Source organism: Saprolegnia parasitica (assembly GCF_000151545.1).
Source record: "Saprolegnia parasitica CBS 223.65 unplaced genomic scaffold supercont2.6, whole genome shotgun sequence".
In the NCBI taxonomy this organism is placed as follows: domain Eukaryota; phylum Oomycota; class Saprolegniomycetes; order Saprolegniales; family Saprolegniaceae; genus Saprolegnia; species Saprolegnia parasitica.
Window position 1 is genome coordinate 434,278 of NW_012156400.1, and position 22,684 is coordinate 456,961.

The 22,684-nt window shown below is 59.3% G+C and overlaps 9 protein-coding genes across 9 annotated transcripts in view; 6 read left to right on the plus strand and 3 right to left on the minus strand.

The window, feature by feature from the left end:
* SPRG_19421 (AGC protein kinase) overlaps positions 1–532 on the plus strand; it is a gene marked incomplete at both ends in the record, with an annotated part of 3,593 nt that extends 3,061 nt beyond the window's left edge. The window contains one exon of the mRNA XM_012341265.1: positions 5–532. Coding sequence (XP_012196655.1) covers positions 5–532 — 528 coding nt within the window. The remainder of the gene's footprint in view (positions 1–4) is intronic.
* Positions 533–1,103: 571 nt separating this feature from the next.
* Positions 1,104–2,385, plus strand: SPRG_02487 (hypothetical protein; the record flags this gene model as incomplete). The annotated part of the gene is made up of 7 exons (XM_012341061.1): positions 1,104–1,137; positions 1,187–1,312; positions 1,383–1,454; positions 1,516–1,587; positions 1,639–1,739; positions 1,786–1,942; positions 1,994–2,385. 7 exons carry the CDS (start codon positions 1,104–1,106, stop codon positions 2,383–2,385), a joined length of 954 nt encoding a protein of 317 aa, XP_012196451.1.
* A 339-nt stretch (positions 2,386–2,724) lies between these two features.
* SPRG_02488 (hypothetical protein) lies at positions 2,725–5,479 on the plus strand (the record flags this gene model as incomplete). The annotated part of the gene is made up of 8 exons (XM_012341062.1): positions 2,725–3,184; positions 3,234–4,032; positions 4,078–4,279; positions 4,323–4,358; positions 4,402–4,505; positions 4,547–4,718; positions 4,768–4,852; positions 4,911–5,479. 8 exons carry the CDS (start codon positions 2,725–2,727, stop codon positions 5,477–5,479), a joined length of 2,427 nt encoding a protein of 808 aa, XP_012196452.1.
* A 368-nt stretch (positions 5,480–5,847) lies between these two features.
* On the plus strand, positions 5,848–7,585 carry SPRG_02489 (hypothetical protein). Its single transcript, XM_012341063.1, has 7 exons — positions 5,848–6,068; positions 6,119–6,385; positions 6,428–6,642; positions 6,700–6,789; positions 6,833–6,990; positions 7,056–7,212; positions 7,258–7,585. Exons 1-7 carry the CDS (start codon positions 5,882–5,884, stop codon positions 7,525–7,527), a joined length of 1,344 nt encoding a protein of 447 aa, XP_012196453.1. The 5' UTR covers positions 5,848–5,881; the 3' UTR covers positions 7,528–7,585.
* Positions 7,586–7,649: 64 nt separating this feature from the next.
* Positions 7,650–8,800, minus strand: SPRG_02490 (hypothetical protein). Its single transcript, XM_012341064.1, has 4 exons — positions 8,689–8,800; positions 8,180–8,634; positions 7,978–8,136; positions 7,650–7,927 (listed from the first exon to the last, which is right to left on the minus strand). Exons 1-4 carry the CDS (start codon positions 8,786–8,788, stop codon positions 7,670–7,672), a joined length of 972 nt encoding a protein of 323 aa, XP_012196454.1. The 5' UTR covers positions 8,789–8,800; the 3' UTR covers positions 7,650–7,669.
* Positions 8,801–9,351: 551 nt separating this feature from the next.
* On the minus strand, positions 9,352–12,668 carry SPRG_02491 (calcium-translocating P-type ATPase). The gene is made up of 2 exons (XM_012341065.1): positions 12,617–12,668; positions 9,352–12,552 (listed from the first exon to the last, which is right to left on the minus strand). The coding sequence occupies exons 1-2, from the start codon at positions 12,635–12,637 to the stop codon at positions 9,469–9,471; spliced, it is 3,105 nt and encodes a 1,034-aa protein (XP_012196455.1). The 5' UTR covers positions 12,638–12,668; the 3' UTR covers positions 9,352–9,468.
* A 984-nt stretch (positions 12,669–13,652) lies between these two features.
* Positions 13,653–14,223, minus strand: SPRG_02492 (hypothetical protein). Its single transcript, XM_012341066.1, has 3 exons — positions 14,039–14,223; positions 13,862–13,996; positions 13,653–13,812 (listed from the first exon to the last, which is right to left on the minus strand). The coding sequence occupies exons 1-3, from the start codon at positions 14,177–14,179 to the stop codon at positions 13,690–13,692; spliced, it is 399 nt and encodes a 132-aa protein (XP_012196456.1). The 5' UTR covers positions 14,180–14,223; the 3' UTR covers positions 13,653–13,689.
* Positions 14,224–14,353: 130 nt separating this feature from the next.
* SPRG_02493 (hypothetical protein) lies at positions 14,354–15,456 on the plus strand (the record flags this gene model as incomplete). Its single annotated transcript, XM_012341067.1, has 5 exons — positions 14,354–14,574; positions 14,625–14,783; positions 14,837–14,926; positions 14,977–15,305; positions 15,357–15,456. Coding segments are annotated over 5 exons (899 nt in total), but the record flags the coding sequence as incomplete, so codon positions are not given.
* A 367-nt stretch (positions 15,457–15,823) lies between these two features.
* On the plus strand, positions 15,824–19,917 carry SPRG_02494 (hypothetical protein). The gene is made up of 7 exons (XM_012341068.1): positions 15,824–17,450; positions 17,504–17,859; positions 17,910–18,095; positions 18,168–18,995; positions 19,046–19,210; positions 19,263–19,603; positions 19,666–19,917. Exons 1-7 carry the CDS (start codon positions 15,836–15,838, stop codon positions 19,880–19,882), a joined length of 3,708 nt encoding a protein of 1,235 aa, XP_012196458.1. The 5' UTR covers positions 15,824–15,835; the 3' UTR covers positions 19,883–19,917.
* The last annotated feature ends 2,767 nt before the right edge of the window (positions 19,918–22,684 follow it).

The following is a 22,684-nucleotide window of genomic DNA, read 5'->3' on the forward strand; positions in this document are numbered from 1 at the left end:
GCAGATTGACGATCTGCGCACGTACACGCTGTGCGGCACGGCCGAGTACACGGCGCCTGAGATGGTGTCGGCGCAAGGCCATAGCTTTGGCGTCGACATTTGGGGCCTTGGCATTCTCATCTACGAGATGCTCTACGGCATCACACCGTTTGCGTGCGACGACTTGGAGAACGACAAGGACGTCGTGCTCGCTGTCTACTCGAAAATCTCACGCTACGACCGCAAGGACCTTGAATTCCCGGGCACGGAAGATCGCTCGAAAGAGGTGACGGACCTCCTCTTTCAGATTCTCAACCAGAGCCCGTACGAGCGCATTGGGTGCCAAGGTACTATCGACATCAGCACGGGCGGGTCCGTCATCCGGAGCCACCCGTGGTTTGCGTCGGTCGACTGGGTGCACGTCGCGGCCGGCGTCCAGAACGCGCCGCACGTCCAGCAGATCCGCCAAAAAGCAGCGCAGGTGTTTGATGCTGCCGCGCCGCTCGTGCTCGAACCGTACAACGGCGCGTCGTCTTGGTTTGACGGCTTTTAACTCGGCCTGGTGGCGATTCCACCTTGAACTTGCCAACGTATCTCATTGCGTGCTTCTTATGATAATACTGTGTTGTTTGATTCCGTGGTCTCTGCAGTAATAGAGGTCACTGCAGTTTAAATCCGCGTATCCATGGACGAAAATGCTACAGCGATGAAGAGGTTTCTGCCCTTGGGAGCTGCCGTCCCTTGAAGCCTATCATAGCGGCTTGCTGATGAACAATTACCTCGGCGCTCGTGCTGTAGACTTGTTTAGGATTGATTCCCTCTTCGCTAAACGTTCAACGAAACAACCTCACCAACCTTGAGCCTTGTTAGCCTTCAAAGCTACAGTGCTTGCACACATAATTGAAAAAGGGATTTGTCCTTATGTCGTCCAGATGACCCCCCCAAGACGCGATATGCTTCAAGGGCAACGACAGTGCGCATCCAAAGCCGCGCCATGGACAACCTGTGCAAATATCAAGTCGCACAGGATGAATGCATTGTGACAGGTTTATAATCCGGATAGTATCCGGTTGCGTGCGCGTGCCAATTGATTTCGGCAGGTCCAAACGAATTCGACGGCGGCAATGCCCTTTGGTCAAGTCGTCTTGGGACCGCCAGGTACGCACGCGACTACGTGGCAGCAGGAGCTGCAAGATCGATGGCGTAGGCAGCGGCAAGACCACGTACTGCAATGGCATGCAGCAGTACCTCCAGGCGGCCGGCCGCGACGTCGCGGTCGTCAACATGGACCCTGCGAACGAGCAACTACCATATCCTTTCCTTCGCCACTTGTGTGAATGCATCCTCTTCTTGGCTCTGGATGATGCTCTCCTTGACGGTCATGCTGCGATGTACATATGTAGCCGACATTGACATCATGGAGCTTGTCTGCCTTGAAAACGTCATGGACGAACTCAACCTTGGCCCGAACGGCGGTACGTACTATGTGCCATCATGACGATTACGTCCGGCTTGCTCATCGCGGAGGCGTGGCAGGTCTGGTCTACTGCATGAACTACATTGACGAGCACTTTGAGTGGCTGGCGGAGCGCCTCGGGCGGCTTCAAGGTCGACCCTGTCGTTGCCACAACCACTTTTTCCAACCAAATTGTACGATAGAAAAGTACATTTTATTCGACTTTCCCGGTCAAGTCGAGCTGTACACGCACGAAGTTAGCGTGCACAACATCCTCCAAAAGCTCCAGAAGCTCCATTACCGGGTACAACTCGATCGCGACGCGAGTTATACGATGACGCGCTCTGTAGATATCGGTTGTGCACCTTGTCGACGCGCACCACTGCACGGACAGCTCCAAGTTCATTTCGGTCGTGCTTCTCAGTCTCTCGTCCATGGTGCGCCTCGAGTTGCCGCATATCAACGTCCTCTCCAAGATGGACCTGATCCAGCAGTATGGCAACCTCGGTACACTTCTCGTGAGAGTTCTTTTGCTAACAATTCTATCCCGACAACTAGCGTTCAGCCTCGAGTTTTACACGGACGTATTGGATTTGCGCTACCTCCTGGACCGTCTCGAAGCGCAAGAGTTTGGTGAGCTCCACGAAGACGACGACGACCCGTATGCGCTCCCAGCCAACGACCTCCCGCACGCTGTCCGGTGCAAGCAAAAGCTCCGCGAGAAATTCCGCCGCATGAACGAAGTGCTCATCGAGGTGATTGAAGACTTTAGCCTCGTCAGCTTTGTGCCGCTCCAGATCGAAGACGTCGAGAGCCTCCAGCGCGTGACGCAGACCATCGACAAGTCGAACGGCTACGTCTTTAGCGACAAGCCCGCGGGCGGCATCTTCAAGGACTCGGACCTGCAGTCCGACCGCATTGGCGACATGGAGGAGAAATACGTGCGCTGAGCGTGCCACGTCATGCTAAAAACACGCACTTTTTCATTGGCTGACCTTTGCACGCCGCCTTGCATAACGATAGCACGATGCGACCAAGGTGCTCGAGTGCATGTCGTCACAATATCCCACCTGCTGCATAAGCGACCAGCGGTTGCCGCGCGGCGCTCATGGACAGAGAGCGACGACACCCCATAGATTGGGTGTTTTTATCTGCACTGTCCGCTGACGAACCAATCACCGTGCGATACGGCGCGGTATTTCGACCAATCACATGCGTTTCCAGCGCCAAGTTGCACGATCTTCTTGGCAGTCGAGCTTTGTCCGCGTCCAGCATCCTTCATCGCCAGCATGCTCCAGCGCCCGAGCATCGAGCCCTTCCTCGTCGAGAAGGAGGGCCGCAGCGAGGTCGACATGGCGCCGGCCATCGAGTGTCTTACGCCCAAGGAAGCGCCGTCGCCATCCTCGGCGGCAACGACGTCGCGACGATGGCACTGGGTCCATACCCAGCTGACGCAGAAGGTCCTGTACATCATCCTCTTTTGCCTCTCGACCTTCTTGAGCTCATCGATCGCTTGCGGCTGGGTCGCCAACGCGGTCCATCGCCCGACGTCGACGCCCTTCTCGCTCGCGCGTGCCCAAGCGGTCCTTCAGGCGCACGGGACAGCGTACGACGAGTGCATTCAAGACGCACTCGCCCACGAGATGCTCGCGCTTGTTGCGACATGGAGCCACGAGCAAGAGGTTGTTGCTAGCATTGCAGCTGCCAACGAGGTGGCGATCCTCGCTTTGGCGAATGCAACCTCGGCCTGTTCGCCCTCCTGCTTTTGCTTTTGCTGGAACCTGACGACTGTGGGTAGGCAAAGCGACCCTTGTTGAGCTGCAAGCCACGTTTCCTCTATCGTCGTCGGGCAACGTGCTCTGCTCGCCCGATGACCAACTGGCCCTCGAGACGCTCCAGAACGCGTATTCGCTTACGCAGCCGCCGACAAACAGTCGTGTCTTTCTTCGCTTCCCCAACGCCCAAGCTCAAGCCGACGCCACGGCGCTGAACCGGACGCTCACCAAGTTTCAAGAAAGTATCAACGCAGACGCGCTTGCTCTTCGCGACGTCGTTTCGGCCGGTGCATCCTCGCTCCAAACCAACATGGACAAGACCCACGCGGCCGTTCTCACGCTCCAGAGTCAGTGGTCGACAGCGACAAGCGACACGGTTGATATCCACGGCGTTCTCAGTTCGCTCCAAGGCGCCAAGGCTTCCGCGGCTGCCATCGAAGCCGTCCTCGCCAAGGCCAAGCCGGCGCTGGCCGCGGTCGGAATCGCCCTTCCGCCAATTCGCATTGCGCTGGACCTGGAGACGTCCATGACGCAACTCCTTCTCTTTGGCTCTGTGATGAACCGATCGATTGCAGCGGTTGCGGACGCGCAAGAGGCAACGCGAGATGACGCACGCGCGTGGGTCGCAGGGCTTGGCAACGCGATGGACGCCGCCAACGCTACGACCGCCAACTTTGCATCGCAGGTCGCGCGGTACACAACGCCCAACGCCTCGTCGTCGTTGCACCGGGCGACCTTTGGCAACTGGACGCTCCGAGATGCGCTGCTGGAAGAGCGAGGTGGCGCTGTCGTCGACACGTATCCCGCGTGGTGCAAAGTCGTGTACTTGATAGATTGATACTAAACACAAAACGGGTGCTTTGGTAGGAATGCATCGGGCACGGTGGTGCCGGCGGGGACAGCGACCGACGACGATGCACCTGGCAGCGATCGACGAGGTGCGTACGGGGTCAACTTCCAAGGCAACGTGGTCGCGACGTCGCTTCCACTCGATTTTCTCGTTCGACTCGCGCTCTGCGTGCTCGTGACCGTTCGGATTGCACAAGACGCATTCACCGAGGTCCCCGAGGTACCTGCTTATGAACCCGCGTCTCTTCTGCTCACCGTACTAGATCGACAACCAAAACGCATCGCGCCTTCAAACGACAGTACTACTTCGTATCGTACAAGCAGCGTCTTCAAGGTGCGTAGGCGGACTGGCTCGACGTGCTCCGTTGCCGCCACTCGATCTTGGATGTGCTGTCGAGCATCTGCCGCCTCCGTCTTTGGCCGTTCCTCGTTGCGGTCCTTCTCGGGTACGTACGTGACCACGCAGCATTCCGCACCGATTGCGTAGTGTCGTGCTCACGGCCATGACCGTGCTCATTATCCTCCCATTGAATCGCACGCACAGCGAGGCGTGTGCCAACGCGACGATGTCGGATCCGTCGCCCAACTGGCTCGGCAACATCGTCCTCACCTTTGCAAGTTCGTCCATGACGGCGAACGGCGCCCTGCACGCCTCGGCGGTCTCGCCTTCCTCTTGCTATGGGACGTCGACGCACTGTCGTTGCGTAGGGCGTCTCGACGCTGCAGTCGCTGCACGACAACTCGTGCGCGGCCAGTCAGCTGAGCCTTTTGCGTGCCAGCATGGGCCACCACGGTGCGCACACTCCGACTCACTGTAGTACGCGACGAGCTTCAACTGTACGTATGCGTAGCCAACGCATCGTTGCGGTATCGCGAGTACGCCCAGCTGCACGCGCTCGTGACGCAGCTGCGCAAGTGCATGCCGTCAAACGACATGCGCGCCGATTGTGCCGTGTCCCCTGAGGCTGTCGCTGCACTCACGCCACTGCAGGCGTCCTACACGTGCCCGGCCTACACTGCGACACGCCGCCGCGTCCAAAGCGCTTGCGCCGCCGTCGTCCGCAGCTTTGCAAGCGGCGACGGCAAGGCCCACGTATGCGCGCTCGAGCGCTCGCTGCTCGAAGTGGTCTCGGTCGCGTGGGTTTCGGTGCTCACGTTCGTCCTCCTCAACGGCGCGCACCTCTGCTTTATGAAAGCGGTCGCGTTCTGGCTCTGGCGCGCGCTCAGCGCCGGGCGGTACCCGTTCGTGGGCTTTGTTGACGGTGATGGCAACGCATTGGACGCCGACCAGCTGCGCGTGGGCCTCGAGCGCCGCCTCGCTGAGCACACGCGTCTCTGCCGTCTCTACGCCGGCCTCGCGACGGCGCTATGGCTTGTGGCCTTTCTATCGGCGCAGCGCATCCTCGCGACGCTCGGCTAATGCTGCAACCACGCGCATGAATAAAGAACCTTGTCATCTGAGTCTGGTCAGTGGGAGAAGACGCGGTGGCAACGAAGAAGACGAAGATGCGATCGCAAGGCAGCGATCTTTGAGGCCGGAAAGGGCAATGTCGACGCATCTGCCTCTGGCTACTCGAGCTCGCCACCACCCAGAGCGCTCGGCGTACGCTCGCAGCTCGTAGGCGACGTGGAGCCCTTCAATGTGACCGCTCCATCTCCAACGGCAGTGTCTATGCATCCGCCGCCAGCGCCAGGTGGTTGGGTGGTTGGCTTTTTCATTGGCGTACAGTTCGGACAGCTGGCGAGCGCACGTCGGCCGTCCTAATTTCGCGCCTCGTTTGAGGACGAAGAGGTAGTTCGTAGCGGCTCTTAGTTGCCTTTTATGGACAAGACCAGTCAGTCGCCTTTGACACTCGACGTGCTCGTACTCGTCGTCTCCACGTGTGTCTGCGCCTACGCCACCTACCGCCTCCTCGCTCCGTCCTCCGCGCCGCCGCCGTCCTCCCGTACCCGCGCCCTGCCTGCCATCACAACGCCAATGACCTCCAAGACGCCGCCAGCCAAGCCAGGTACACGCGACGTCGGATATGGCATCGCGCTCATGCTTGTGGCCATGTAGAGTCCATGTACCTCAACAACTCCAAGACCATGTACGACTTTACCGTCGGCGGCCGCGGCGAGCACTTTGAATTTGACGACTGCAAGCACGTCGTCAAGCACATTTGTCCGCGCTGGAAGGATGCGCAGCCTGATGACATTACCGTCAAGATCATCTGTGGCGGGATTACAAACCGCCTCTACCGCCTTCTTTGGAAGGACCTCTGCGTGCTGGTCCGCCTCTATGGCGAGCACACCGAGGTCTTTATTGACCGCAACGTCGACAACGGTAACCTCGACTCGACGTCGCATCGTCTCTGATGGCGTTTAGAAAACTTTGCCGAGCTCTCGCGCCGCGGGTTTGCGCCCACGTACTTTGGCCGCTTCACGAACGGCCGCGTTGAAGGCTGGGTCGACGGCACGGCGCTTGAGCCGCACCAAATGGGCGAGACGTCGCCCTTCGACCTGCTCTCGCTCATCCCCAAGGAGCTCGGCAAGATGCATGCGATGGAGATTGACATGGACACGCGTGCATGCCTCTGGACCGTACGACGATCATGTGTCCATGCAGTCGTCGCTCATGCTACATGGATGCTGGAGTAGAAGATTCAGCAGTTTGAAGACCTCGCCGCCGAGATCTCGTTTGACGAACCGGTCAAGCGGGATGCGCTCGAGCACCTTCAGCTGCACCAGGTAGGCAGCGATGGTGGTGCATCGACTCACCCGGCGGACGTAGACGATCAAGCAGCGTGTGCGCTGGCTGCAGTCGGTGCTGCCGTCGCACAAGAACAACGACGGCAAAGGCCTCCTCGAGACCTTTCGCGGGTCGGCGACGGCCAAGCTCGCGTACAGCTTCTTGCACGACTCGGTGTTTAGCCACAACGATCTGCTCAGGTACACCTCTGTTGTTGAGATTGCACTTTGAGATGGCCGTTGTTGAGATTGCACTTGTATAATAGTGGCAACATCCTCTACAATCCCGCGTGGGGCCGTGTCCAGATCATCGACTACGAGTACGGCGGGTACAACTACCGCGGCTTTGACTTTGGCAACCACTTTTGCGAGCACTGCGGCTTCGACATGAACCTCAACGACTACCCGTCCAAGGACAAGCAGGTCTCTCTCTTTCTCTTCGTTGGATTGGAACTCACATACTTGTAGTTTATTTTCTACAAGGCGTACCTTTCGACGGCGGCGCCGGCGCTGTTGCAGTCGCTGACGCGCGAAGGCCACCTCGACGCGTTCCTCGGCCATCTCCACGAGTTTGGCAACGTCTACGCGCTCGCCGCGCACATGTTTTGGGGTCTTTGGGCCATCGTCCAAGCCGGCAACTCGACGATCGACTTTGATTTCCTCGACTATGCCCGCATGCGCTTCGAAGCGTTCGAGGTGCAGCTCGATCTCTTTTGCCCGACGGCGAAGGACGTCTGAGGAGAAGGATGACCTTGTGTACATATTGTCACCAACAGCGCTTGCTTGTACTGTCTACACATGATTGTGTTGTTGCAACGAGGACCAGAAGGAGGCAGTGGTGGGGAGGGAGGTCATTATTGTCCGCATGGATCTTATACGTTTATCGCTTGCGCTTCTCGGACGGCGGGTCGGGAAAGGGCTCGAACGGCGGCAGGTTGTCGAGCGACGTCGAGTCCGAGAGCTTCTTGAAGTAGCGCGTGATCACCACGTTGGGCTTGTCCTTGTCGGGCAGCGTCAGCGTCAGCTCGACCTTCATGCGGCCAAGCTCGTCCAGCGTGCGGATATCCGTCAAGACGCCCCGGAAGCCCGAGAGATGCGTGATCGTCTTGATCGCAGTCGGCTCGCCAATGACCTTGATCTACGGTAGCACGTCGACTAAGAACCAAGAGGACGACAGTCGAGACGGACCGTGTTGGTCTTGATGATGACGTCTTGGCCAAACTTGAGCACCTTGGTCTCGAGGAAGATGCGCGTTCGCCGTGTGATGGTAAATTCGCCAGGCGTCTGCAGAATGATGACCGTCAAATCAAGCTTGTCGGCGGCTTGGCGGGCAATGAGCGGGAGGCCCTAGACGACAATAATGAAGGAAGTGCGCATCGCAGGCGAGTACCATGGCTTCGAGGTAGTCGTTGGTCGAGTCGGACGCCTCGCGGTCCAGGTCCCACGTCCCCGAGAGGTTGAGTGCACCGGCGCCCGCCGTGTTGACGGGTACCACGGGCACCGGGACGTTCGAGGCCGACGCCACGGCGACCGCCACGGCCGAGTTGACGTTGACGTTCGTGGGCTTAAAGGCGCGCTGCGCGTTGGCCGACGCGACGTTGATACGCTGCTGGTGCTGGTTCATCTGGAGCTGCATCGCAGCGACGTTCATGTTGTTGAGTGTGTTCATGGTCTGGATGGCGTTGAGGCCGGCCGTGCCGCCGGGCATGCCCATGCCGAGGCCCATGCCAATGCCCATGCGCTTGAGCTGTTGCTGCTGCTGCGCATGCTGGCTCGAGAGCGCGGCGGCGGCGGCGGCCACAATCGCCGCCGACGGCGCCGGTGCCATGGCCATGTTCATGCCGCCTGCGCCAGACGCTGTAGTGAGTCTGCTGTCCATGGAGAGGCCAGCGTCGTTACCGTTGGGGTTGGGCGGCGCGGCCGCCAAGATTGGGTTGTTCATCGAGATCGCGATCGGCTTGGAGCCGGATGGCGTCGCCGTCGCCTTGTTCGTCGCCATCGCCTATACCGAGTTCAAGATCTGTGGAACCGAAGAAGCGATGGGGGTGTCGGATACCCGTATCCGGATAGTCCGAACTATCCAGTGCCCCTCCGTTTAACGTCCTTTAACGCATCATACCCACATCAAGTGAATACGTGGCAGCTTGTCCATGCGCCGTCGTCGCCGAGGATGCCCGGACAGAGGCATGTGGGCAGTTCAAGGTGCGCTGTTAGTGGTACCGCGCTCGCGTCCCAGGCCCACGAACTTCGAGTCGGACGACGGCGGCGTGAGCACTTGAGATCGAGTTGGGTTCGAGTCTCGCTCGTGCCTCCTTTTCCGAGGATCCCGTCGACGCCCTCCAGACTGGTTGGCTCCACGCAGTCCGCAGTCTCTGCCGTGATATATATATCTCACTTCGGTCCACGGTGACCGCTGCCCCTAGATTTTCACAACAGAGAGAGACGTGGTTCGCTTTGGGTGTTTGAACCGACTGCAAACAGCTTGGAAGGTCGTTGGCTGGCATGGAGCCGTACGGTCGATGCCCACGGGGCGGCCTCGCTTGCAGAAAGCAAGAGAACGACTTCGGTAACGGTGTGGAGTCGTGTTGGTCTCCATTACAAAGCACCAGCTTCTACTACATCATCGGTCGTTCCATCGTACTACGCCGTGTCTTCCATCGACACAACTCGAGTGAGCGTCTACTCGTGCTTGAGCTTGCCCGCCATGCGCTTCTCGAGGTCGCGCGCGGCAAAGTGCCGGCCAAAGAGCTTGAGCACTTCGTCAATGAGGATGACGGGCAGCGAGAACGCGAGGACGACGAGCCACTCGTTAAAGTCGAGGGGCGTGACGCTAAAGATGGCCGCGAGCCAGTCGACGTACAGAATGACAAAGTGCAGGCCAAACGACACAAACATGGCAATGATCAGGTACGGGTTGGACCACGGCGGCATCGTCACGAGCGACCCGTCTTCCGAGAGCGCGTTAAGCGCGTTAAACATCTCGATCGCGACCAGCACCGAGAGCGACAGCGTCGACGCCTTGGCCTTGCCGACCGTAAAGTACGCGCACGGGTCCGCCGAAAAGTCATGCCCGTCAAAGTTGTTGACGGTAAAGTTGGACCACGTCGCGCACTTGCCCCAGTTCGTGAGCTGGTGGTACGTGATGAGCGAGTGGCCGTCGTTGGACGCGTCGTAAAACATGTACCAGTAGGCAAACACACCGACGCACGCAAAGCCCACGTAGATGCCGACCACCATGTAGCGGAAGAAGGTCCAGCCGTTGATGAGCACGTCGTTGGCGCGGCGCGGCGGCTTGGTCATAATGTCCTTATCGGCCGGGTTGAAGCCGAGCGCGGTCGCGGGCGGGCCGTCCGTGACGAGGTTCACCCACAGCAACTGGACGGGAATGAGGCCTTCGGGCAAGCCGAGCGCGGCCGTGAAGAAGATGGCCGCGACCTCGCCAATGTTGGACGAGATGAGGTACCGGATGAACGCCTGCATGTTGTTGTAGATCGCACGGCCTTCCTCGACCGCTGACACGATCGTGGCAAAGTTGTCGTCGGCCAGCACCATGTCGGCAGCTTCCTTGGCGACTTCCGTGCCCGAGATGCCCATGGCGATACCAATGTCGGCCTGCTTGAGCGCGGGAGCGTCGTTGACGCCGTCGCCCGTCATGGCCGTCACCTCGCCGTTCTGCTTGAGCATCTTGACCAGCATCTGCTTGTGCTTGGGCTCCGTGCGCGAGAACGCCATGCCGTTGCCGTCCTTGTTCATCAAGAGCGCGACTTGCTTCTCGGCCGGCAGCGAAAAGAACTCGGCGCCCGTAAACGACTTGGTCGAGACGTCCTCGTCGGCCTCAAAGATGCCAATCTTGCGGCACACCGACTCGGCCGTGAGCTTGTTGTCGCCCGTAATCATAATGACGCGGATGCCGGCCGTGTTGCACATGGCAATCATCGGGCGGACCTCCGGGCGCGGCGGGTCGAGCATCCCCGTGAGGCCGAGGAACGTCAAGCCTGATTCGATCGACGCAAAGTTGTCCGTCTGCTCGAGCGTCTTGTGGGCCGCGTGGTGGCGGTCACCGTCGTACGACGCGAGGTTCTTGAGGTCCGACGTCTTTTGCGCAATTGCGAGGCAGCGCAGACTCAGGCCCGCCATCTCCGTCACCTTGGCCAGAATCGCCTTCTTGCCCTTCTCCGTGAGCGCGACGGTCGTGCCGTTGCTGAGCTGAATGGACGTGCAGCGCTTGAGGAGGCCTTCCGGCGCGCCCTTCACAAAGAGCACGTTCGCCTTGGTCGCCACCGACGCGCAAATCACCGACATGGACTTGCGGTCGCGCGAGAATTCGAGCGTGGCGAGCTTCTTGAACTGGCGCTTCCAGAACGAGTTGCAGTACTGGACGGCCTTCGCCGGGTTGGTCTTGCGCAGGCCCTCAAACTCGGCTTGGGCCGTCGCGTCCGGCACACCGGCCTTCTCGACGAGCACGCGGAGCGCGGCTTCTGTGGGCTCACCGACGCGGACGTACTTGCCGTCGTTGTACTCGATCTCCGACTCGTTGCACATGGCGCAGACGGTGGCGAGGCTAAAGACCGACTTTTGGCTACCGACCTGCGTCGTCTTGATGGCGCCGAGCGGCGCATACGTGTGGCCTTCAACCTCATACGAGATGAGATCGTCTTCGGTCGCACCCGGGTGCGTAAAGCTAACGCACGACATTTCGTTGGTTGTGAGCGTGCCCGTCTTGTCCGAGCAAATGACTGTCGTGCAGCCGAGCGTCTCGACCGACGGCAGCTTGCGCACGATCGCGTTCTTCTTGGCCATCTTCTTGGTGCCGAGCGCGAGGCAAGTCGTAATGACGGCAGGCAGACCTTCCGGGATGGCGGCGACAGCCAACGCGACGGCAATCTTGAAGTAGTAGATGCACCCCTTGAAGACGGAGCCGTGCACGGGGTCGAAAAAGTTCTTGTAGTTGATCAACCACACGACGAGGCAGATGACGCCAATGACCTTGGAGAGGAGCTCGCCAAACTCGTCGAGCTTCTTCTTGAGCGGCGTCGACTCTTCGTCTTCGGCGGCGGCCTGGACGCTCTTCTGGATCTGGCCAATCTCGGTTTCCATGCCGACCTTGACGACGACGCCGTGGCCCATGCCGTTGACAATGACGGTCGTCGCAAAGAGCATGTTCTTCTTGGCCTGGATCACGTCTTCCGTGTTGGCCGGGAGCTCGTCGATTTCCTTGTTGACGGAAACACTCTCGCCCGTCATTTGCGACTGCTCCGCGCGCATCGCCGTCGTCTTGAGCGAGATGAGGCGCATGTCGGCCGGCACCTTGTCGCCGACGCGGACTTCGACAACGTCACCGGGCACGAGCTCGCGCGCAGCGATCGTCTGCATGTGGCCGTTGCGCAGGACGCGCGCGTTCTCCGGCTGCAAGTTCTTGAGCGCTTCAAGGGCCGACTCGGCGTTCGACTCTTGCCAGACGCCAACGACGGCGTTCAGCACCAAGATGACCAAGATCACAAACGGCTCGACGTACGCGCCGATCCCTTCGCCATGGTTGTCCTCGTCCATCCACGCCAGGACAAAAGATACCATGGCCGCGGCGAGGAGGATCTTGACGAGCGCGTCGTCAAACTGCTCAAGCACGAGCTTCCACAGCGGCGTCGCCTCTTCCTTGTCGAGCTCGTTATAGCCATGCTCCTTGCGCGAGGCCTCGACCTGGGCATCATTGAGACCCGCTTCTTCCGTGACTTTGTAATGCGCTAGCACTTCGTCGACCGTTTTCTACGCACGTAGATGCATGAGCCTCCTGCATGCATAGAGCGCCATGGAGCAGGTCGTCGTCTACCAGGTCGAAGCGGACTGCCATTGCGCCTTGTGCAATTCACGGGAAATATGCTAATCGCAAAACCTCCTCCGCCCCATGTCTCTGTGCTCCGATCTGATTGGCTGAAATAAATCCATTTCTTTCTGCACATGGAAGAAGATCCGGATACGGTGGCCAGAAGGCCGCCGCCGATTGGTTCGACACGTGGCACCGTGGTGTCGTATCCGGACGCGCCCCACACCGCGATCTTGGCAATGTTAAATAGTGTACACCTCTCAATAGTGTAACATGAGGTGTGCGGCCGCGTCTGCTGCAGCCGTGCCGCGTCACGCTTCCACTGGAAGGCATCTATCCATCGCCTTAATTCATGCACGTCGCTTGCCATCTCGAAAGCAAGAGCGGCGCGGTGGTCGTTGGTTCCTGCGTCGTCGGCACAAGGCCGCGCGACCCGCGTGTCCCTGGATATCTCAACCTTTCATGCATGCATGTGCCGTCGCCACATGTCGTAGGCTACTCCATGCAGCTCGCGTTTCTACATCCTCCTCCATTCTTTTCGCAGGCGAAATTCATGGCCAAAGCCGCGGATCGCAAAATTATCGAATATTACACTATTCACGTGTAGAAATTTCGAAGCCGGCGACGGAAATCGTGTAAGGTTGTCCCCCGGCTTCTCGAAAAAGCAGGGGCAATGTTGAAGTAGCCACATCCACGATGGCCGTCTCGGTCCGCCTGGAAGCGCCGACAGCGCTGCATTGCGAGCTGCATCGGTAGCGCCGCCTGCTGCTGCTCTCGCTACTATTACTCGGCGCTATGGCCGCAGAGACAGGCAGACAGGCAGACACTCGTGGCGCAACGACAGTCCACGCCTCGTGAAGGGGCTCAGCAGGCAGTAACCAAGTGGTGGCGTCATATCGCGAGCATAGGATGATAGGATGTGCCAGGATGGCCCACTCACCACTGCGAATTCGCCAGCCTCACCACTGCGAATTCGCCAGCGCTTTCAATCTTGGCGGCAAGTCTATACGTCTTCTACTAGGTCGCCCGCGCTGGAAGTATTCGTTGCAAATAAGGTTCATTGACAGTGTGCATCATTATCATGTCTGGAACGGCTTGCTGGGCTGGCGTGGGTCCTTGCGCAAGTCGAACGAGCTCATGTGCTTCTTCTTTTCTTTCGCCAGCAGCACGGACGCGAGCGCAAGGATGCCACACATGGCAGCCTACCTCCTCACGCATCGCATGGGACCTTACAATGCCATGGCCACATACCTCGAAGGTGAGGACGACGGAAAAGTCTTGGTTCGCCGCGGGCGGTATGCAGCGCTCATATACCGTTGTGTTGGCCGTCTCGCTCTTGCAGAGAAGCTCTTGCTTGTGGCCCGTGCCCCGGCACCAGTTTTCGTTCTACGAATCATGAGCCGACCATCTAGCGGTCGCGCATCCTACCGCTTCCGACTTGGCGCAAGGAAGGCAGTCGCCGACAGCGTGGCACTGGTCGCCGAGCTTGGAGCGCAGCTTCGGGTCGGCCGACGCGCAGAGCGTGAGGACGGCGACGACGAGCGCGGCCAGCAGCGCCGTCGACTTCATCGGTTGTGGGATGGGCTGGCGAAAAAAACACGCCACGGTACCGTAAACGTTTTATTCCCTTGTCTAAAGTTACAGTGTAGCATACAAACATACATATATAATTTGTAGGGTGTTTTAAACATTAGTCAGATGTCCGGATACACTGGCGTGTCCGCATACCATGCCACTGCGGAAGGATGTTTGCCGTGGACCCTGAGTTTGCTGCCGATGAGATCGAGCTCTGCCTCGACTTTGATGGCGCCGTCATCGTCGACGACGACGACATCCATGACGCACCACGTGACGCCGCCTCGTGTAGCAGCCTCGGGGCTGCCAGCGACGACGCTCTTGCACGCGCGATCGAGCGGCTCAAGCTCGTAGATGCGTCCGCTCTCTCGACGCTGCTGCATCGCATGGTTCGCTGCCGCCTCACCATACGACGACTCATGCGGCGATGCTGGTGTAGGACCAGCTAGAGACGGCGGCCACAGCCTCGACGCGTCAGCTTGCGGCGCAGGAGGCGGAGATGCGCCATCTTCGACAGTTGTACCACAGTGCAATCCAAGAAACCGAGCGTCTGGCACAGCAGCAAGCACAGCCCGTTGCCATGGCGCCGCCTGCGTCGGTACGAGGCTCTCCTGTACAGCCTCCCGAAGCGCAACATCCCATGATGCGTAGCTGCAGAGCTCGCTCCAAGAAGTGATGGAAATGGATCTCAAGGTGCATCAGCTGGCCAAGGAGAAAGACCAGCTCGCCTCGGAGAACCAAGTATGACGTCCACGATGTTTTCGAGCCTTCTACAAAGCGTAGGTGGGTAGCGCGTGACGTCGCTCTGCGCGCAGTTCCAGCAAGAAGTCATGTGGAAGACGCTTGACCTCTCGGACAATGAGCGCAGTCTCCAGCGACTGGAGTGGCAGCTCGCGGCCGAGAAGACCAAGGTCAATGACAAGACACAGGAGATTGCCGACTTGCGGGCCAAGGTTGCCGCCCTCGAAGACCAGACGACGACGCTCCTCAAGCACAAGAAGGTGCTCATCACCGAAGTCAAGTCGCTGCAAAAGTACTCGCATGTCAATGTCACGGCGCTCGCCCAAGATGCGCACGAAGCGCGCATGGTGCAGAAGAGCCTCGCCGAGAAGCTCGCGAGGTATACCATCCTGCGATCCTCGTATCGTTAGCTAGATTTCGCTGTATGTAGCGTGCAGCATGAGCGGGATGCGCTCCAGGCGTCGCTGCGAGCGCCGCCCTTGCCCGCACAGGCTAGTCTTGTCGCGATGGACAAGGCTACCTTGCCGTAACGCAATATTGGCGTCTAATGATCAACATGTACTATCCACTTCCATACGCATGCTGGCGTGGCCATGCGGTGCCATTACATCGGGCATGGCCCTCGAAGAGGAAGTGCTCGCACCTATGGTCGCCATCCACGTCGCCTCGCGCAGCCGCGCTCGCGGCCTCTTGGCTGCATCGTCCGAGCGCGTCATTCGGCGACGGTGCATGATGGGGTGGCTGCCGCTCCTCTCGCGACGCTTCCGGACCACAACCCCAAAATGGTTTCGGTGCAAATTATATTCCACGCATGGGATCTCAATACAGATCCCGAGTCATAAAATAAAAAGGGCGGGCACGGCCCCACAAGGTACTTGTTCTCACAGTCCGGTTAAGGAGAAATCGACGATGTTCCAGCGCCTCCGCCATGCCGTCGGGTGGGGTTCTTCCTCGGGCATCGGGATGCACATGGCGAGCGGCCAGTCGAGGGTCGACTTCCAGGTGCATGCGCCGTTAGGCCATGGCGAGTCCCTCTACGTGGTCGGCGACGCGTCCGCGCTCGGTACGGCGCTGCCATCGCACGTCGACATGAGCGCGGTCCAGAGCCCCAAGCATGGCACGACAAGCGTACCGCCGTCGCCGCAGCACCCGACGCAGATCATGCACTTCAACGAGGCCCACTACACGTACGCGCGGCGCGACGACGCGACGAGCGGCGTCGTGCCCGGGTCCTTTGTCGGCAGTTGCCGCCTCGTCACGACGCCCGAGATGTACCCGCTCTGGTACAACGCCGATCCCGTCGTTTTGAGCTCGAACACCGTGCTCAACTATCGGTACGCGGTCTGCGCCGGCGGCAAGTTTGTGCGCTACGAGACGATCGAGCGGTCGGCGACCATGCTGGGCGACGCAATGCAAATCCAGGACGTCCTCGACCAAAGCCGCGAGGATCTGTACGCGAAAGGCCAGATGCAACAGTTTGAGAAGGAGCTCTCGCACACGGTCGTGCCCCGCCTGAGCAGCGGCCAAGCCTTTGTCGACCGCCGGGCGACCGCCGCCATGACCGACGACGTCTCTCGCCGTGGCATCAAGCGCGGCAGCACGCGCCTCCTCAAAGAGTCGTTTTCGATTCCCGAAGGCGAAGAGCGCGAGAACGACGACGAGATGAGCATGGCACCGGCGTCGCTCCTGCCACCGGCGTCGCCGCTGCCGTGGCACGACCCGGACGCCAGCACGAACCTTGGCGGCATCGGGCTCGGGCTCCGCCGCCGCTCGGGCGGCTACAACGCGTGCCCGTCCCCCAGCACGAACGTCAATAGCAAGGACGAGAGCACGGGCTCGCCCCTCTCGCCGCAAAACCTCACGATCGAGTCGACAGACGGCGTCATCATCGTCGTGCACCGTCTTCCGGTGCTTGTGACGCGGCGCGAGGACGGCGAGTATGACATTGACTGGGAGGACGACAACCTTCTCTGCCCATCGGGCCTTATCAAGGAGAACAAGAGCAACGGGCTCCTCTATCGGGACGGCACGTCGTCGGCGATGCGGCTCACGTGGGTCGGCCTCGTGCACTGCAAGGATCCGATTCCAAAAGCCGACGAAGAGAAGCTCGCGCGGCAGCTCCAAGCCTTCCATTGCGTGCCAGTGTTTTTAGCCCCCGCGATGCACCAGACGTTCCATGCGTTTTGCTACGGAACGCTGTGGCCCATCTTCCACAACATTGTCGACGTGTACGGAAAGCTCCCGACGCGGTGGTGGAACCCGTCGCAGCAGAAGAACGCGTGGAGCTCGTACATGCACGTGAACCGGATGTTTGTCAACAAGGTCATTGAGATCTACAACGAAGGCGACCTCGTCTGGGTCCACGGCCTTCATCTACTGGTCGCGCCGTCCTTTCTTGCGCGCCGGCTGCCGTACGTCAACGTCGGCCTCTTTCTGCATACACCATTTCCGTCGTCCGAGATTTTTCGGACGCTCTCGGTGCGGGCCGACCTCCTCCGCGGCATGCTCAGCGCCGACCACATTGGTACACGCTTGATACTCTTGCCTTGATAGATTGATACGATTTTGTGGGGGTAGGGTTTCACTTGTACGAACACGCACGCCACTTTCTCACGAGCTGCCGGCGCATCCTCGGGCTCAAGTACACGGCGCAGGCCGGCGGGTACATTGGCGTCGAGTACAATGGACGCATGGTGGCGGTCACGATCAGTCACATTGGCATCGAGCCGCCGTTCGTCGAGCGGCTGAGCGTCAAGGACCAGGTCGTGGAGGAGACGCGCCGCCTCAAGGAGCTCTACCGCGCGGGCGAGAAGACGATCATTGTGGGCATTGACCAAGTCGAGCGCCTCAAGGGCATCAACCTCAAGTTTATCGCGATCGAGCAGTTTCTCAAGACGTACCCTGCGTACCGCAACAAGATCCAAGTCGTCCAGGTCCCCCCTTGCCGACGATCGAGAGAGAAATGTATCGTATGCAATCCTAGATTGGCATTGTCGATGGCTCGGACACGTCCGAGGCCAAGCTGCGCTTGCGCCAAGAGCTCCGTGCGACGGTGCAGCGCATCAACGCGGCCTTTCCGCAGGAGCACGAGCCCGTGATTGCGTACTCGGAGCTCAACAACACGGACTTGTCGATCCGCCTTCCGCTCTGGAACCTCGGCGACATTATGGTGCGTTTGCTCGTGTTCCTGATTTTTCGTGGATTTTCCATGTTTTCATGATTTTCACGCTTTTTTGCATAGCTCTTGACGACGGTCCGCGACGCCGTGAGCTTGTACCCGTTCGAGTTTGTGTACGCGCACAAGCTCTCGAACGACCCGGGCGTCGTCGTCGTGTCGGAGTTTTCCGGCAGCAGCCGCGTGCTCACGGGCAGCCTCGGCGTCAACCCGTGGAAGCGCAACGAGATTGTCGAGGCGCTGTACGCGGCGGTGACCATGTCGCCGGCCGAGAAGGCGGCGCGGCACTTGCACGACTTTGAGTACGTGGCGTTCAACACGCGCACGAAATGGGCCGAGCGCATTCTCGTCGACCTCAAGCGCACGAGCAAGGCGAGCTCGACCGTCGGCATGCAGTACATGGGCTACGGCCTCGGGCTTGGCTACCGCATGCTCGAGTTCAACGCGGGCTTTAAGCTCCTCGAGACGGACACGGTCGTGCGTGCGTACCGCCACAGCTTTCGCCGCGTCCTTTTGTTTGACTATGGCAACACGCTGCAGCAAGAGGCGACGCCGGCCCATGACTTTTCAAAGTACATTCAAGAAGACGAGAACGGCGCGATCACGAGCCAAGCGCAGCACGACGCACTGCCGCCGTCCAGCGAACTCCTCTCGGCGCTCGGAAAGCTCTGCGCCGACCCGCGCAACACGGTGTTTGTCCTCAGTGGCCGCGAGCGCCAAGACCTCGAGAAGACACTGGGCGGCGTCAAGTGCCTCGGCTTGGCGGCCGAGCACGGATACCTCTACCGGTGGGGTGACAGCGGCAAGGAAGACGACGCGTGGCTCTGTACGAAGGAGAACTTTGACGACTCGTGGAAGGACATTACGCACTCGGTGATGGACATTTACACGCAGGTACAACCAATATTGTCTATTGTCGAAAGATGGACGATGTACATGGATAGCGCACGCACGGCACGTACATTGAGCTGAAAGGCAGCGCGCTCTTGTGGCAGTTCCGCGACGCGGACCCCGAGTTTGGCCAGTTGCAAGCCAAGGAGCTCCACGACCAGCTGCAGCAAGTGCTCGAGACGTACCAAGTTGAAGTGCTCACGGGCACCGACTACCTCGTACGCGTTTTTTCGAAAGGGTGCGGGCTGCCGGAATTGATGCCGCGACTAGGAGGTGCGCCCCGAAGGCGTCGACAAAGGCGTCATGGTCGACCGGATTCTCTCGACGCTCGAGAGCCAGCAAGCATCGCCGGTCGACTTTTGCTTGTGCATTGGCGACGACCAGTCGGACGAATTTATGTTCTCGTACCTCGAAGAGCGCCACATGCCCAAGACGTTTACGGTCACGGTCGGGAAGAAGCCGAGTGCGGCCAAGCACTTTCTCAACGACGTCGACCAGGTCATGGAGGTGCTCAATGCGCTCACCAAGGTCTCGACGACCTCGAACCGCAACCTCTCCATGAACGACTTGCGGCTCATGGAGCAGCGCCCGCAGCCGTTCCCGCTCCCTCGGTACGTGATTTTTGAGTGTTTTTTGCCTTTTTGGATTTTTGGTTGCTAAAAAGACTGCGTAGCGTCGACCGACCGTCGCTCGAGGAGCAAGTGGCGACGCCGCCGAGTTCGCTCAAGACGGCCAAGTACTCGATGTCGATGAGCGCGCTCTCGTCGGTGGCTGCCGAGCCGGCCTTGGGGCTGCGCCGCGTCGCGTCGACGTCGGCCACGTCGTACGAGCAGTACTTTAGCAACATTGACGAAGAAGATGACGACGACGGCGGCGGTATCTTTTTTTAAACGCAAATTTTAGGGTCCAGATGATATGTGTACAACTTGTCTTTTTTCCGTGGACTTCACATTTCCAGGTACATTACATGGCGCTTCGGCTGTACATATCCATGGAGATAGCAATGATAGAGTGTTGCTTGGACAGAGAGTGTCCTGGACAGAGCGATGAATCGGCGTGTAAAAAGGCTCAACGTCAATGACAGACAACGACTTGTCCAAATGAAGAAACGACCTCAAACGACCGTGCCTCTGTGTTTTCCAACGTGGCCTGCCTCAGGCCATCATACACGATGATGAGCTATAGTACCCATCAACCTCGCCGCCGCAATAACGTGCCAATTGCTATGGCTGTCGTCCTCCAGGCGCTGTTGGCAGCATTACCATCCACATAACATCGTTGACCTCATAGCTATCTTGGATAGTTGTTATACATCGGATAGTATTGTTTGAGACCGCTAGCGAGTCTCGGCTTCGGTCATTTGCTCTATGTTGACCTAACGGTCTGGCTGACATTTACTGGCGACTTGAATTTTGTGCGCCAGCTCCACGAGCTGTGCGGGTCTTCGCTGCCTTAGCCTACACGGTTATAGTGGTGACGTGTATCTCTGCCAACTCGTGGGTAAGTTAAGAACACAGCTCACGCAGGCGTCCGCTTGCTTTAGAAGATCACGTTAATGCAAGATGGCGAACGTAGCAACCTCAAAGACGTCTCCGTCACCGGCCTCCAGGGAATAACTATTTATTCCCTTGCCGGCCTCGGTGGTATTTGGACAGCAAATCAAGGCCATCTCGATATCCTGGAGTAGCACTCACGTTGTGTGCTACCTTCATGAGAATTGTAGTCATCGCTGCAACCAGCAACGCTTCGTGGAAGCCCAGCTGAGAGACCATCGTGAGCGCACGCCATCAATGATCGATTCGATCCGCTTGCATATTGCCCTTCTCGCCATTATCCGGCTCCTTGTACGGATAAACACAGTGGACCAACAGTCCCCAGCACGACCATCACTCAGCTGACGTACAGTGTAAAACAACCGAAGCGGCGCATCGGTTGAACCCTGCGGTCATTTGCCCTTTGACGGGGATGGCTTCAACCGTGCTCCGGTCGCCCGCCTACATTGCAGCCATCGCGTCGTACCAAGAGGGACTGCCTAAAGACTTGGCGATCGTCCAGCTCACGCCATGCTCACCGTTGTTCATCTTATACCAAACGGGGTATCGCGCCGACATCCCGGCCCGGTTTGCATCGCTGCCGTACCTCCAGCGCTACCCACACCCGGTGACCAAGCTAGCTCATTACGCGCTCTTTGTCTCGCCACAAATGTACGACCGAGCCCTCGCGCTCCATCTAACGATTGTCGAAGGCGACGTGGCGCTCGTCCAGCGCTGGTTGCGATGGGATGCCTCGCTGTGTACCTCGGCGACGCTGGAGCTTGCTGCTGTCGCGTTGCAAGGTCCGATTCTGCGTCTTCTTTTCGAGCAGTTTCCAACGCTAGCCACGCCCAAGATGATGGACCTTGTCGCCATGTCGGGCGATCTCGAGCTTTTGAAATGGCTTCACGAGGCGGGTGCTGCGTGCACCACTGGCGCGATGGACGGCGCAGCCATGAACGGTCACTATGACATCGTCCTTTTTCTGCACTCGATGCGGACCGAGGGCTGCACGATCGCGGCGGCAACAGCAGCAACCGTCCATGGTCATGCGTCGATCGTTCGTTTTCTTCTCGAGCAGCGTACCGAAGGCGTTGACCCATCGCCTCAATTTAAACGACCACATTACGAGCTCAAGACGCACAGTGTACGCGGCGAGACGCACATTGAGGCTGTCGACCTCGTCGCAGTGACCGTCGAGTTGACGGACCACGCTTTCAAAACGATCGCGGACAAGGGTGGTCTGGCTACACTGCAGCACGTCTACGCACGCGGGTATCTCAGGCGAATGACCAAGCCCTTCCTGGAGCTGGCGGTTGCCAAACAAGACCACGAAATGCTACGCTACGTCCTCGCTCGCGTCGACCAAGAGCATCCGCGCCCACCCAGCGACGACGAGTGGCTGCCGTTCAACGGACCCGCCAAACGAGACGTTTGACTTGCATGCTTACTTTTTTGTCCCCGGCACTAGTCCAGACGACCGGTGGGTGCACTGCAAAGTGATGGGTCTCGCGGCCTTCAACGGTGACATGACGTCGATGGAGCTCTTGCACAAGAGCCGCCTTCGCGTCGGGTCGGAGCGAGCCATCGTCTACGCGGCCTACCGCGGTCACCTGCACGTGCTCGACTGGCTGCACAAGAGCCGACACGATGGCTGTGACGAAGACGCGATGGCGCTTGCTGCAGCCCGCGGTCACTTTGACGCTGTGCGCTGGCTCCACGAAGTCTACGGGCTGTGTCGAACCCACGCCGCCTTGGCGACGGCAGCCTACATTGGCCACATGGTGATGGTGACGTACCTCTTGGACGTGCCGACGGGTGGCGTCGACAATCAGAGTGACACGCCTGATGAGAACTCTAGCAGGGGCGCAACGCTGCCACTGCGAGATGGACATCTTGGCAGGTCGTATGTCGACTACGTCAGAGGGTCGCCGACGTACTGGGCGGCGAGCCAAGGCCACCTCGACATCCTTGAGCTGCTCGTCGCTCGCGGCTACAACGTGCCGCCGAATGCCATTGAGAAAGCCGTGGAAAACGGTCACTTGCACGTTGTGCGCTACCTCCACGAAGGTTTTGGTCAGCGCTGCAACTACCGACACGTGTTGGTAGCTGTTCAGGAGCGCCATGGCGACACCGTCGCGTATGTCCTGCAGCGCGGCG

Bases quoted from the DNA above. Each gene is read 5' to 3' on its own strand.
- SPRG_02489 (XM_012341063.1), top strand. From the start codon at position 5,882: ATGGACAAGACCAGTCAGTCGCCTTTGACACTCGACGTGCTCGTACTC. The intron at 6,386-6,427 runs GTAACCTCGACT...GATGGCGTTTAG, and splicing joins TGACCGCAACGTCGACAACG to AAAACTTTGCCGAGCTCTCG. The intron at 6,643-6,699 runs GTACGACGATCA...ATGCTGGAGTAG, and splicing joins CGCGTGCATGCCTCTGGACC to AAGATTCAGCAGTTTGAAGA.
- SPRG_02490 (XM_012341064.1), bottom strand. From the start codon at position 8,788: ATGGCGACGAACAAGGCGACGGCGACGCCATCCGGCTCCAAGCCGATC. The intron at 8,635-8,688 runs GTAACGACGCTG...CGTCTGGCGCAG, and splicing joins CGCGCCGCCCAACCCCAACG to GCGGCATGAACATGGCCATG. The intron at 8,137-8,179 runs GTACTCGCCTGC...ATTGTCGTCTAG, and splicing joins ACGACTACCTCGAAGCCATG to GGCCTCCCGCTCATTGCCCG.
- SPRG_02491 (XM_012341065.1), bottom strand. From the start codon at position 12,637: ATGGCAGTCCGCTTCGACCTG. The intron at 12,553-12,616 runs GTAGACGACGAC...CTACGTGCGTAG, and splicing joins TGGCAGTCCGCTTCGACCTG to AAAACGGTCGACGAAGTGCT.
- SPRG_02492 (XM_012341066.1), bottom strand. From the start codon at position 14,179: ATGAAGTCGACGGCGCTGCTGGCCGCGCTCGTCGTCGCCGTCCTCACG. The intron at 13,997-14,038 runs GTAGGATGCGCG...CATGATTCGTAG, and splicing joins CTTGCGCCAAGTCGGAAGCG to AACGAAAACTGGTGCCGGGG. The intron at 13,813-13,861 runs GTATGTGGCCAT...GTGAGGAGGTAG, and splicing joins CCGTCGTCCTCACCTTCGAG to GCTGCCATGTGTGGCATCCT.
- SPRG_02494 (XM_012341068.1), top strand. From the start codon at position 15,836: ATGTTCCAGCGCCTCCGCCATGCCGTCGGGTGGGGTTCTTCCTCGGGC. The intron at 18,096-18,167 runs GTGCGTTTGCTC...TTTTTTGCATAG, and splicing joins GGAACCTCGGCGACATTATG to CTCTTGACGACGGTCCGCGA. The intron at 19,604-19,665 runs GTACGTGATTTT...AAGACTGCGTAG, and splicing joins CAGCCGTTCCCGCTCCCTCG to CGTCGACCGACCGTCGCTCG.